General features: G+C 41.8%; 2 protein-coding genes across 4 annotated transcripts; one reads left to right on the top strand and one right to left on the bottom strand.

Annotated features, from left to right (window-relative positions):
• The first annotated feature begins 1,292 nt into the window (after window positions 1-1,292).
• Window positions 1,293-8,796, top strand: LOC102710214. Of its 3 annotated transcripts, none has more exons than XM_015838659.2 (18): window positions 1,293-2,757; window positions 3,498-3,569; window positions 3,670-3,844; window positions 3,924-4,041; window positions 4,298-4,381; window positions 4,485-4,560; window positions 4,646-4,705; window positions 4,791-4,843; window positions 4,927-5,093; window positions 5,220-5,424; window positions 6,174-6,231; window positions 6,531-6,587; window positions 6,678-6,923; window positions 7,281-7,345; window positions 7,433-7,501; window positions 7,581-7,674; window positions 7,803-7,943; window positions 8,016-8,796. In XM_015838659.2, exons 1-18 carry the CDS (start codon window positions 1,492-1,494, stop codon window positions 8,094-8,096), a joined length of 3,087 nt encoding a protein of 1,028 aa, XP_015694145.1. In that variant the 5' UTR covers window positions 1,293-1,491; the 3' UTR covers window positions 8,097-8,796. The 3 variants fall into 3 exon arrangements, with proteins under 3 accessions (XP_015694145.1, XP_015694144.1, XP_006656536.2); XM_015838658.2 differs by having other exon boundaries at window positions 3,664-3,844; XM_006656473.3 differs by having other exon boundaries at window positions 3,640-3,844.
• A 180-nt stretch (window positions 8,797-8,976) lies between these two features.
• LOC102709937 (kinesin-like protein KIN-10B) lies at window positions 8,977-13,746 on the bottom strand. The gene is made up of 18 exons (XM_006656472.3): window positions 13,568-13,746; window positions 13,275-13,455; window positions 12,983-13,186; window positions 12,646-12,844; window positions 12,339-12,535; window positions 11,577-11,842; window positions 11,391-11,489; window positions 11,283-11,316; window positions 11,095-11,166; window positions 10,957-11,007; window positions 10,775-10,879; window positions 10,629-10,689; window positions 10,286-10,542; window positions 10,130-10,176; window positions 10,029-10,050; window positions 9,889-9,957; window positions 9,735-9,776; window positions 8,977-9,601 (listed from the first exon to the last, which is right to left on the bottom strand). The coding sequence occupies exons 1-18, from the start codon at window positions 13,714-13,716 to the stop codon at window positions 9,566-9,568; spliced, it is 2,091 nt and encodes a 696-aa protein (XP_006656535.1). The 5' UTR covers window positions 13,717-13,746; the 3' UTR covers window positions 8,977-9,565.
• Window positions 13,747-13,905: the final 159 nt, after the last annotated feature.

The following is a 13,905-nucleotide window of genomic DNA, read 5'->3' as shown; positions in this document are numbered from 1 at the left end:
CTTGGCTTTCCGGCGGGACTGCGAGGGCAAAGGAGGCCCACTATGCCAGTGACTGCAAGGGCAAGATAGACATTTTGTTAGCCCGGGTCCACATGTCAGAGTTGTTAAATGATGAAACCCTACCGGAGCACGGACGAAATGGCGTGGAGGGGATAAAGTTCGACGATGGTACAGAGGGATGACCGGACTTTTTAATGGCACATAGGCTAGCACCATCTTTTTTAATGTCACACGAGTAAAAACCTAAAAAAAAATAGTAGAACGACAACATCAGGCATAATATTATATAACATGAGAAGTAATCCTTCGTATAGCTATGTAAAGCAGGAAGGTAGATGGCCAAAAACCAATTAGCCGAAAATCAAACACATATGGGTCGGCAAAGGAACGGTGGTGAAGGTAGAAGGTGGTCTGGGTAGAATTAGAGTGATATATAAGAAAAATAGCAGCGTGGTATTTTGGCGAGCATTTGGTGGGCAGCGCAGTGATAATGCTGATCGAGGGCCACCAGTATGAGGACTGTTTAGAGAAAGAATCGCTTTTACGGGTGTTATTAGATTGAGATGCTTTGACACAGATAGGTAGAAATAGCTTACCCATGTGGTGGCGGTGGTAGGAGCCGCCGGAGACGAAGGATATGGTCATCGAGTGAGAGAGCATGAGGCTCCTAGTCCTCTGCCGTGAGGAAGAAGGAGATGGGAAAGACGTGGCGATGAAGATAAAGCAGGGAGGAGGTCGGAGTAGCAGGCCGACGACGGCCATCGCCGACGGCGTGGGGGTTCGAATTCGCCGCTTCCCTCACAGGCAAGGCAAGGCAACGATGATAGAGAAGAGGGAGATAGCACTGGACCTACACCCACCACGAGTATTTATTGAATGGGCCAAACTATCTTTATGGGTCAGGCCTATTCACTCATCATTGTTTTATTTTCCTTTCTTTTCGAAAACTCCTATATCTTTCTTTCTTTTTATTATATACTCCCTCCTTTTTGACCCCATTTTTTTATACGTTTGACTATTCGTCTTATTTAATTTACATAATTATTAATTATTTTTATATAATTTTATTTTGTTAAATATACTTTTATACATATAACTTTACATATTTGATAAAAAAATTAAATAAAATAAATAGTCAAATATTTATAAAAAAATGTCCACAATGTCGAATCCATATTGGTATTGGTATATTTTTTTATTAGGGAAGGAGAGACCGAGAGAGGGAGAGATAGAGGGGAAAAAGAAAAGAGGAACGGGAGGGGAGGGGAGTAACAAACCCTTGTAATAATGGCAGCCGAATCGATATTGGTATTGGTATTGGCACGGGAACGGACGCTTCTTCCTCTTCCTCCGCCGCCGCCGCCGCCTCCTCCTCCTCAAATCTCATCGCCCTCCTCCGATCTCCCTCCGCCCGCTCCGAACCCTACCAATTCAGATCCGGATCTCAGGCCCGCCCTCTCATCGACCAAGGTATCCCATCTCATCTCATAGATGCCCGCCTCCCCCTCTCCGCCGCCGCGGGCCATGAAGCGCGAGCTCGCCTTCGCGCTCCAGTCGCTCTCCGCGATCACCGCCTCTCCCGGCCGCACCCGCTCCGGCCGCCCCCTCTCCTCCTCCGCCCCCGCCCCCAAGAGGCGGAGGAGACCTGACAAGCCCCCCGACCATCCCCTCTCCCTCGAAACTGATCTTCTTCTAGTCTCCCCGCACACTCCGCCCATGGACGCCGAGGCGCCCAAGCCCACACACCTCCTCAACGACAAGGGATCCCATCCTCCTCCCATCAGCCCCCCTCACAATCCTACAGTCACGCTCCATGGATCTCATCATCATGCCAATCCAATGGAATTGGACCTCGCTGCCACGCCTGCACACCCACTCCACCTCAATGCTGTTGCTGCCACAGCCCATGCACAACCCACAGACCTCAATGCTGCTTCGGAGGCGCCTGCTCTACCAATGGAGCTTCATGATGCTGCTGCTGCCACTGTGCCTGCCGAATTGACGGAGCTCAATGCTGCTGCCGACAATTCCGCCGCCCCTGCTCTACCAATGGAGCTTCATGATGATGCTTCTGCCACTGTGCCTGCCGAATCGACGGAGCTCGATGCTGCTGCCGACACTGTCGAACCATTGGGCCTCTTTGCTGTCGCTGCTGATGACCCAAAGCCAGAATTGCCTGCTGTAACTGCAGCCATTGATAACAACCTGATGGATGTCTCCCATGAATCAAATGGACGAAATCTACAACACCAGGTCCTGGACAATGACTTGACTGATCCTTCTTTGCTTGCCGAGACCACCACAGCACCAGTCTCTACCGCTGATGCCGATAGCAATTTAACACCGGTCTCTACAGCTGACCTCAAGCCTGCAAGGCGCTTCACACGATCGCTGCTCAAGAACAAACCAGAGGAAGAGGCCACACCTAGTAAAAGTCAATGCCCTGCTGTGTCCATGACATCAGAGGACAACAACGAGGCCTCGGTTGATTTGGTTCTGCCCCAAGAGAAGCCACAAAGGAGGTTCACAAGGTCACTTCTCAAGGTAAAGGTTGAGGCGCGCCCTAACAGCAGTGTGCTTCAATCCAAGGAGGCAATCGACAGCACATCGGACTCTTCTCGGTCAGTGAAGAAGATGGAGATGAAGATGTCTAAGAAGGTCGCCTGCCTCACAAAGCACCCAAGTAACATTAGAGAGTTGCTCAACACTGGCCTGCTCGAGGGAATGCCAGTTAGGTACATCATCCCCTATAGCAAGGTACATGACAATGATACATATGTTTTATCAACAGCTTTTCATTTTCATCCCATTAGTTTTTTATGCCTAGTAGGGATTCTTATTAATTATTGTGATGGTCACTATGCTAGTTTTAATTATGCCTTTTGACTTAGAGCCAATTAACGTTAAGGTTATTATGGATGTTATCTTTAGTGCAGCGTGGGATTTAGGAAGGATGTGTTTGATGTGGCAGTGCATGTATTCGCTTGCAATATCTCCATTCTCAAAAGGATGTTGTTTTGGACATCGACACAATCCCCAATGCGCATGATTTATCATTACTTTTTCAAACTATATATTTATTACAAATGTAACTACACAAAAGATTCTTTTAATGTCAAATCTATTAATACTCATTCTGGGATGCCATCCTTTTAAGAATGGAGGTAGTAATAATATGGTAGGTCAACAACTAGGCATTGTCTGATCAATCTTGTGATATATTGTAAGAGAAATTGCAAGCAATACCCTTGGTGTTTTTCTTTACTTTTCATGACACCCTTGTGGGCATGGTGTGCTATTTTTTTGAGTGGTGCCAAGCCAAGTAGCCCCTAAAATGCTGCTCTCTATGAATGTTTCATCGGGCTGAGATGCATGATATATTAGAACTCTCTCTCTGTTATCGGTGAGAGTCTCCTTGAGTGATTTATTGTGGATTATATTCTACCATTCTCTTGTACCTCAGCACAACTAAAATATATTATGTTTGTGGGTTGCAGAAGGCTGTATTGAAAGGAGTGATAACAGGCTGCAATATCCGTTGCTTTTGTTTCTCCTGTAATGGTTCCAAGGTTAGTACTCCTTAATCTGTAAAATACTGTAGACTGCGAACTGTTTACGTTATCCACCTAAATTTCACAGGATGTTTGTTCTTATTTCTTTGAGCAACATGCTGGGAGCAACAAAAAGCATCCTGCTGATCACATATACTTGGGGAACAGTAATAGTTTGCGAGATGTGCTGCGGGCATGTGAGAGTTCTCCCTTGGAATCTCTGGAGAAAACAATACGCTCTTCCATTGATCCAAATGCTAAGAGAAGCTATGTTAATTGCCTAAACTGCAATGGTGAGGGTTTCATGCTTTGGTTTTGTTGACTGATACTTTTTCTTGGTACATTTATTTACATCACTTAATGCTGCTGTAGAACGTCTGTCTTCATCACAAACTGAAAGTTTTGAAAGTTTTCTCTGTCATTGTTGCCTTGACCCAAAACAACATCAAGATCCCCCTTCCCCATCTTATTCTTGTAAGAGCAATTCCAGGTAAGTAGTCCAAGCACCATAATATGTTAGATGTGTTCTTTTGCCTAATAACTATAGAGATCTCAATTGGTTTGAAAATACACAATCTTTTCTTTGGTTAGATATTTTGTTTGACATATATGACTATATCCTCAACTCACAAGAAAATAGAACCACAGTTTTGACTTATTCAGATGCTGTTATGTTGTATTGTAATTTTCAAACTTGTGTGATTGCATTTACAAATATTTTTCCCATGTTATTTTGGTGTCTTTAGCTTGATATCAAGCTCCAAGGATTATTTGTTGAAGAAGACACCATTAAATACAAAAGGTGGAAGTGCTGGAAAAGTAACTACAAAGTTGGTAGTTCTGTACTTATGTTTTTTCTTCTTCTTTCTTTTCATGTAACTATGCGAGGCATGAACACGAAATTAATCCTTCATTTCTTGGTACTTTCTTCAGGGACACTGGGCTACACAAATTGGTCTTTAAAGTTTTGCTTGATGGCACTGAAGTAGCTTACTATGTTGATGGTCAGGTTGTTATACTCAGAACTGCTCATTGATTATGTTCAGTACACCTTCCTATATCTTCGATTAATAATTTGCAGTTGCAATATGCAGAGAAAGGTTGATGGGTATATCAAGGATCAAAGAATCTACTGTAATCACTGCAATAGAGTGGTGCGCTCCTTTCTTATTGAAGCTATATATTTACGCCCATCATACTCTATGAAATAATTAACCTTTTGTTATGAGCGGTGTTCAGGTTAGCCCATCTGCATTTGAGGCTCATGCGGGTGAGGGAACAAGACGCAAGCCGTAAGTCTATTTTGTTTCCTGTATTTAGCTTATGCAAGCTGACTTCTATTTCGGTTGCCCTTACTATATTATGGTTCTGCCAGTTATGACAATATTTTTACATCCAATGGAGTATCATTGCATGAGCTGTCAATGAAAATATCAAAGGACATGGAATTGTCTGAACGCGAAACAGATGATTTGTGCAGAGAATGTGGTCAAGGGGGAGATATTTTCCCTTGCAAAATATGCCCAAGGTCATTTCACCCAGGTAGATTCTACCGTATTCCAGAATTAATTGCAAACAATGTTTAAGAATGACTACATTCTGCTTGACTAATGGTCTTTTTTTAACAATCAGTCCAACGCATGACCTTATTTTTTGTAAAATCTGCAGCCTGCGTTGGGCTGTCTGGAGTCCCCTCAGAGTGGTATTGTGATAATTGCAGCAACCTTGTTCAAAAGGAAAAGGCTTTAGCAGAAAATAAAAATGCTAAAGCTGCTGGGAGGCAAGCTGGAGTTGATTCTATTGAACAGATAATGAAGAGAGCTATACGAATTGTCCCAATCTCTGACGATCTTGGTGGATGTGCCCTGTGCAAGTGAGTATTGCTACTTTTATCTTAATATGTTTTCTCAATTAATACTTCCTTGAGTTATACTTGAACAAGATTCAGCTGTGGTAGCTAGAACCTTTTTTAACTTGTAGTAGGACCTTTGGTACATTTGTCATACTTGCTCAATTCACAATCCATATGCTACAGGAAGTAATGCGGTATTCAGTGGTGTTAAGAATATACTAGCAAGTTAATAGCGTATCACATTTTGTTATTTGGTCCTTGGAGAATGGTATCTTATATGAGCTGCATGAAAACAGAGTGAGACTATTCATGAACTGGAAAAATCTTTTGATAATTTTCCACTAGCATAGCCATTGGATTAATGGAATAGCAATAAATGGCCTAAATGATTGAAATCAACTGGGTTGATCGAGACAGCAAAATCCCACTAAGTAATACCTACTCGTCTTTTGGGGGACTGAAAGGTTTCAAGGTACCTTGGGATGCTAGGATTCGGGAATGGATTTTTGAACTCATCCATGTTCATGAGTATAACTGCAGTTGAATCTGATTCCATGAAGGGACCAACAGAGTTGACACTATGTGCATATAACGAGTAAAGTCAAAACTAATAAGTATTCTAAAAGTTATTTATATCTTTCTTGAAGGTCCTTCTTGTCAGTAAAACTCCTGAAATTTGCTAGCAAATATTGTTTCTTATGGTTATTTTCTTTTCACTTTCTACATCTCGCTCCTGTGATAATATTAATGGTTAGAGTTTGTTTGTGCAGGCAGAAAGATTTTAACAATTCAGTATTTGATGAGCGCACCGTGATACTCTGTGACCAAGTATGCCTTATATGCCATCCTGATGGTTCCTACTTAAGTTTATCTTATAACCTGATAGTATTGTTTGCTTTTGTTTTTATTATTGGATGCAATATTTTCATTTAAAACTAATTTTTAATATGTGCTACCGTGTCATTTGTTGAACTATTCCAAGTAACATGATATAGAACTATTCCAAGTAATATGATATAGATCTTTTCCAAGTAACATGATATAGAACTATTCCAAGCAACATGATATAGAGCTATTTGAAGTAACATGATATACTTCACTAATGTGGTTATTTCGTCACTGTCCAGTGTGAGAAAGAGTATCATGTAGGGTGTTTGCGGAGCCAATGGCAGGTTGATCTGAAGGTTAGCATGGATCCTTATTTGTTTGAAATCACCCTGATTCTTCACATGCTTGTGAAAAGCTAACATGATAGCCTGTTTTCTTTTCTACAGGAATTACCAGAAGGGGAGTGGTTCTGTTGCAATAGTTGCTCTGATATTCGTTCTTCCTTGGACAAGATTATCTCTGACGGAGCTTTGATGCTGCCTGAGTCAGATATTGATATCATAAGGAAGAAACATGAGATGAAAGGGTTAAGTATGGACACTAATACAGATCTCAGATGGCGATTACTTGCTGGTAGAAGTGCCTCTGAAGATGGTGACTTATTGCTCTCTGCTGCAGTCCCAATTATTCATGTAAGTAACTAATGTTTTTTTTCTCATGTGTTGTCTTCATTGTAAAGTTCCATGTCTTGAACATTTGCTATCCAGTTTATGTTGTGGATTCCTGGCGCGGTTAGGTCCTGTTACTAGCGTGTACCAACCATATATTAATACCAGGTTACCTTCTCTGTATGGTCCACCGAGTTTGTTATGTTAAAACGGATCCTTCGTAAGTTGTAAGATTTTTTTGCCAGCATAGACGATCCTTCAAATCCATGTATATTGATACTGTCGAGGTCTATAATGCCTTTGACATGCTATTTTAGCAAGGTTTTATATTGAATTTTTTACACATGGATGGTGGTTCTTCTCACCAAGTATCTCTTGCAGCAATCTTTTGATCCAATCATTGAAGTTCAGAGTGGGAGGGACCTAATTCCTGAGATGGTCAATGGGTAAGAGAACTATCCTTCCATATTTCTCCCAATGCATTGTTGTCCCTGTGTCTGTCTAAGAATTTCTCATTCCCTCTAAACTCCCAGGAGGAGACCTAAGGATGGAATGCCTGGCCAAGATTATAGTGGAATGTACTGTGCAGTGTTAACTATAGGGTAAGAATTCTGTATGTTGATTAAGATTTGACCAAAACTTTTATGTTCAATGTTGCTGATACAAACTTGAATGTTGCAGCACTTCTGTTGTGTCAGCAGCACTGTTGCGAGTCATGGGTGGTGAAGTGGCTGAACTGCCACTGGTTGCCACGTGTAAAGACCTTCAAGGACTGGTGAGTGTAAAGTTGTTTATATTATGCTTCATTCTTGTATTTTTATGCTTCATTCTTGGACTCGTGAGTGCACTTGTGTAAAGAACAAATGTGCCCTTTTTTGTTCTAATATTTGTTGCTCCAAATAGGGCTACTTCCAAGCGTTGTTCTCATGCATAGAGAGGATGCTTATTTCGTTGAAGATCAAACACTTCATGCTTCCAGCCGCCCAGGAAGCTGAAGGCATCTGGATGAACAAATTTGGCTTCTCTAAAATTCCTCAGGAGCAGGTTTGTGTTCATCTGCACAGTTGTTTGTGATAATGAGAAATTGAAATCTAATTTTGGCCCACTGAATTGCAGTCAGAAGCATATCTTAATGGGGCACACCTGACTATATTCCATGGAACGTCAAACCTGTACAAGGCTATTGCTTCATCATGAGATCAGTTTGAAGCCTTCTGCTCTGCATGTATGCAATCAAACAGATTTGTCTTTTGAAGCTCTGCTGTCAAGTGTACATACGATGATGAAGCATGGGCAAAAGGAGGATAATACACAGAAACGGGGAGAAAAGAAGAAAGACAAGTAACTCCAGGAAGCATGATATTGGTAGAACTATAGTCTTTTATCATTCAGTTTGGAGATGCTGGGCTGATGGAGGCAATGCATTTTTGCTGAATTTTGTTTCCTTTAAGCATTTCCAGATGTGCTGCCATGCCGCTGAGAAATGCTTCTATTTTTTGTGTACATTCCTCAAACCTCAGAAACTGCATGTTTTAACGCGGTACTGGTCTGCTGACCTTTTTCTGTTTCAAGTCTTTTTATCTGTTTATATTGGGTTGCGTTATTGCAAGGTTTGGAAGAGCCTTTTTCACCTGGCTATCAAATTTTGATGGGAAGAGCATATTTTATTTGTGGATACATGCTGCAAGTGTGGGGTTTTGACGTGGATTCGTCAGAAGTTACTTCCGTGCAAAATTCTGAGCCTGCCGAAAGTTTCGCTCTTGTTCTTGGGCCTGTTTGTTAAGCGTCCGGATCTTTGTATAGACAAAAACAGGTTTTTTAATGGCTTTATTTCATATAGTTCTTAGGTCATGTTTGGCCAATGGGATCGGAAAATTGTATTTCACCGTAACTTAGCATTTCTTCGACCTACCCTATTTCAGCGTAACCTCTCAACTCTCCATTTTCTCATCCCATAAACAATGCAGTTCATCCCATAATTCTGGATCATTTTGCACCAAAGCAGAGCAGATCGTTCTCCGTCTTCGCACAGAAAAGCATCGCTGAAAACGAGGCGTGATCCTTATGTGGCCTGCTCCTCGTGGTAGGAAATGCATGTGAAAATGCTTGGATTTACACTCCAGTATAAATGTATCCTAGCTCAATTCAATAATAGTAGTTGGCAACAAACATGAAAAGAGAGGGAACAACTAATGCTCCCTCCGCTCCGAAATATAAGGCGCAACCACTTTACTCCTATATTTCAAAATAAAAGGCACGTAGTAATTATATTGCTACATACATCGATAAAATAATAAACTAAAGCAAAAATAGATTATATTCATTGGCTGATTTATACTAAGTAAATATATGATTAAATATTTCTTAGTCTTTGTGTACAAGGTGGTTGTGTCTTGTATTTTGAAACGGACGGGTGGTTGTGTCTTATATTTTGAAACAGACGGAGTACCACACTATTATCATATCACACCATATGATGATTAGACAATAATAGCAGCAGCAATCCGCTGCATAGCAAAGATTCCCTCACACAACGCCAAACACCTGACTGAAGATGCATTTGCACGTGAAAGCATCCGGGCAAAAAGATGCACAAAGACATGATCACATGACCTGACCAAAGCATATACACTCCATAGGAGAGCCTTCGCACTCTCCCTGCTTCCCTAGGAGTCGATGATCCCGGACATCATCCTTTTGATCTGGCGAAGATTACAAAGCAGCGGCATTTTTAGTGACACTGTAGCCCAGTGAAATGTTTGTAAAAACTAAAACCATATTCTAGTAATGAAAGAATAATGATAATGTACATAGTGCAACGAGCTTCTCCAGTACCTCTTTTGAATTCATTCCAATGATGTCTGTCAAATCATTTACCTGCAAAAGCAAAGGAATCGGCTGTGAGTTGTATTGTCATATAATAACTTCTGCTTACTTGGGTTAATCCCTTGCTCCCTTATTATCATTCGGATCTAGAGCGATCAATCACCTCTTTGAATAGCTCTGGTGACTCCTCACGAAGCTCAAGTATGTAGTTCGCCCGTTTTTCTCCAATTCCCTACACATTTAGCAGTGGTTCAATAGCAAGAAAGAAGCAATCCGAGAGGCACGATATGATTCGGAGCAAACCTTCAAGCTTTTTAATTGTTCCCTGAAATAGCAGAGAGAAACATGCATTAGAAATGCAGAAGTACATTAAAATCGGTTGTAAGATATAATGCAATACTCACTTATTGGCACTGTTGAGAAAAGTCAAGCACTCTTGAACTATAGATTTCTGTGGGGTAGAAAAAAAAAGAGAATTTATCAGGCAAAGCGATCATATAAAAAAAGCAAACACATTAGCCAAATAAGAGTAAGTCAGTGACATAATAACATGTAGTAACCTTAATCCCAGTGCTGCGGGCTGTAAGTATATCTTTAGGATCTTCTGCTCCCTCAAGTTTCAAATGCGTTGCAGGAGTTTTTGGCTCTGCTGCATCCGTGTTGATTCGCCTGACACATTCTATGTCTGACTTTTGCGCCGTTATGCTCACTGGCCTAGTGCTAAGAAGCTTCAACGAGTTTGAAATCTCTCTCAGTCGGTCGCTCAACTTTGGGGAGGGTTGAGTAGTTCTGGTTGGAGTCTTCTCAATAAGGTTATCTGGGAGCGATGGTCAGGTAAGAATGTGATTATACTTATTTCCATTACGTAGTGAAACTTGGCAGAAAATAAGAGATGTGTTGTACCAGTGATAGAAGAGCAGGTCCTTCCGATGTCAATACCTTGCATATTTGGCGAGGCATAGTCCTAAACAAATGAAAAGGGGCGCTACGTGTTTATATGAACTGCAAACAGCCGACAACTCCCTTAAATATTGCTGGCAAAGAGATACCTCTTCCTGGATAGTAATTGGTAGCAGTTCTTCTGTGCTGCATCGTACCACTTCTTGAATTTCAGATGATTTAACATCTACAGTATTTCCTATTTCATAAAGTCCCTGCATTTCGGTCCAAATTATTAATGACAAATGTATCAATACTTTGGAACACGGCTGAAAGGAAACCATTCCAGTACCTCATTTGCTGATGGAGTTTGAATTTCCATGCCTGTTGATGGCTGTACTTCCTGTGCAATGATGCAAGGAGGTCTAGGTTAAAAATAACTGAACTGATAGCCACCAGAAATGCATGGTAGGATGCTTGTTATACTAACCTCAGCTTGTATGACCGCTGTTGATTCAGTTTGTGTTACCGCAGTAGATGCAACACACGTAGCATTCTCCTCCTACACAGTTCAAAAGTTGAAATTGATTGGTCAGTAAGATGATAAAAACAATTTCAACTCCCTTGAATTATTTATCTGATAACAGTTAAAAAAAGCTAAGATGGTTAGTTTTGTACCTTCAATGAATTGATGCTTGGACAGAATAATTTCCTGATAACAGAAATCAACTTAAGTAGTTGGTTTGGGAAAAAAAAAGGAATATAAATCTACTTTCTGAGGAGTACCTTCCGCTTATCGTAGGTTTAGCATAATTATGCTTCATCTTAATTGAAGTAGACATTGAGCTTCCAGATTTTTTCATTGAATTAAAGATTGGCTGAGACCTGTGCGAAACAAAACCTCAATTAGCTACAGTTTGTAATGATTGCCAAGCTTTGAATCTGATACTCTGTCGATTAAATTTCTATAACCTTCTATTAGCAGTTGGAGTTTGTCCGCCTTTTAAACCGCTATTATTGAATTTAAGTTGTCCTTTCTTCTCTTGCATCGAACTTATTTTCTGGATATAAGGCAAGAATGTCCTTGACAACGTTTTGACATCTGTAGATGAGTTCATATTTGACTTTGATGATTTTTTAGCGCTCAAGGATAAGCTGTAGCAATGTTCATTGACCACTTGGCTTGAGCGAGAAGCCAAACTTAGAGTAGAAACTGTGTCTTGGCAGCAATCTTCAGCCTACGGTAAGAAGGAAGAGGGAAAACATATATTTAGATTGGGAGATTAACTCCTGTTGTGTATCAGGTCATTAGGTCAAACAGGTAAGCTACGGTACATAAAATAGGTAAATATGTAACAATCAGTCAACGTAAAATGGAGCTATGCTTTCGTACATATTCCCTATAACAATTTGTAGCTCATGGCAACTGAGAACTGGATGGAACTAGTTTAGTGATTTACTTAGGAATAGTACTATTAAGCATGAAGATTCTGTTTTATACTAAAGTGTGTTATTAGCAACATGAAACACATAGCAGTCACATATATTGATATATGCAGGGGTCATACTAATCACCGAGAAGTATCATCATCAGACGCTAAACCTGTATTCATATGTAAATTAGCCCTATAGAACTTAGATGAATAAGTGCCAATTAATTTGGAAACTATTTTCTTTGGTGCATCCCAATGGAAAGTAATACAAAAGGAAGATGTTAACTGTTAAGTGGCATACCAAACATGCCATTAGGATAGCACCGCTCGTTTTGCATAAAGAATCTTGCAGAATGCGAGTTACTTTGCTTTGTCTATATGGTACAAATCTCTGGTTGCTGTTCAGTGCCTGGACAACATTCATCACTGCATACAAAGACTTGTTACCAGTTGGTAGAGCAAGACCCCCATTCTTCTTTTGCTTGGGATCTACATAACCTGATGAAACCCATAAGGCAAAGACAAAAATTGAAGGAAACATTCAATATTTAAGCAACACACTATACCAATAAGCTAGATCCTGGGGTGCACAAAAGAGAAGAACAAACCTGCCAAACTGAGAAAGTTTATCTTAGCTAGAGCACATTCTCTGCCTTGCTGGTCGAAGCTAGAGACGTAGATAATCAGGCCTTGGTGCCCCCAATCTTGTAACTGGGTGGAATCTTTACAGGGATGATGCCTCTGTTGGTTGGTAGCGCTAGCGCAACACGAAAGCTGTGAAAACTCTTCCATGGACTTGACATCAACCTGTAAAATACAATGGATTTCTTAAGCTGGTAATTCGGGATTTAACATGCAGGCATATTATTATTATTTTTAGCTTGAGACGACCAAACGCCTAGTAACCTCAACAAAGTTTAGAGATGAGAAAGAGGAGTGGTGTACCCTGGAGAGGCCCTTGAGGTGAGTGTGTCCGTCGGCATCCTCTAGTATGAGAACCTCATGGTCCTTGGGCTCCAAGAGGTCGAGGATGTGAGTATCTTGAAGCACCTGATAGGATGAGACACTGACAGTGGCACCAATGGGTTTGGAGGACTGGAGGAGTTGGTCCATTGCCATGGCGAGCAAGCCAGGTTGATGGTGAGAGCCCTGCAGGGTGAGGTGCGACGACAAAGGAAGATTAGGTAGGGGAATGCGAAAGGTTGTGAAGAAAGGAGAAATTGAGGTAGCACCGTACCATGAAGAGGTGATGCTTGGCAGCGGCAGCGCCGCAGGCGATGACGCAGCAGGCTCTGATGCGGCCTTGGGCTTGGGTGGCGATTCCATCGATGAGCGGCTTGATCTCGTTGCGGAAGATGTGGTGATTGGGATCGTGTTTGAGGTAGCAGCCGTCGAGGCTCAAGGATTGCTGCTGTCGGCTGCAGGCGGCATGAGAAGAGAAGAGGAGTATACCCTATTTATTAGGGTTATATGCAGCTGCAGGGAATTGAATTGAAGCTTCGCTTAGGAAAGGAAATCGAACGAACTTACCCAGCGGCGGCGAAGGAGAGGAGGGCGGAATCGTTGAGGGCCTCGGCCTGGACCCTGATGACTCCGGTGTCGGCGGCCGGATCTGGTTGTGGTGAGAAGATCCTGGCGACGACTCTGACGCCGGCGGTGGCGGTGGCGGCGGCCTCCATTGTGGATGTGGTTGGAGATCCTAGCCGTTGTGTCGGAGACGGAGGAGAGGAGCGTTCCTTCCTTCCTCCTTTTGAATCTCTCTCTCTCTGGGAAGGATGGGATCGTGCGGCGGAAGGAAGAGGAGGGAGCGTTGCCGTTGCGCCGGACTGTTGTTGGGCCGGGCCTCCAACTCTCATCCTAAGGAAGGC

This window comes from Oryza brachyantha, chromosome 6 (assembly GCF_000231095.2).
Source record: "Oryza brachyantha chromosome 6, ObraRS2, whole genome shotgun sequence".
Lineage (NCBI taxonomy): Eukaryota > Viridiplantae > Streptophyta > Magnoliopsida > Poales > Poaceae > Oryza > Oryza brachyantha.
This window is presented reverse-complemented; position numbering and strand designations above follow the sequence as displayed.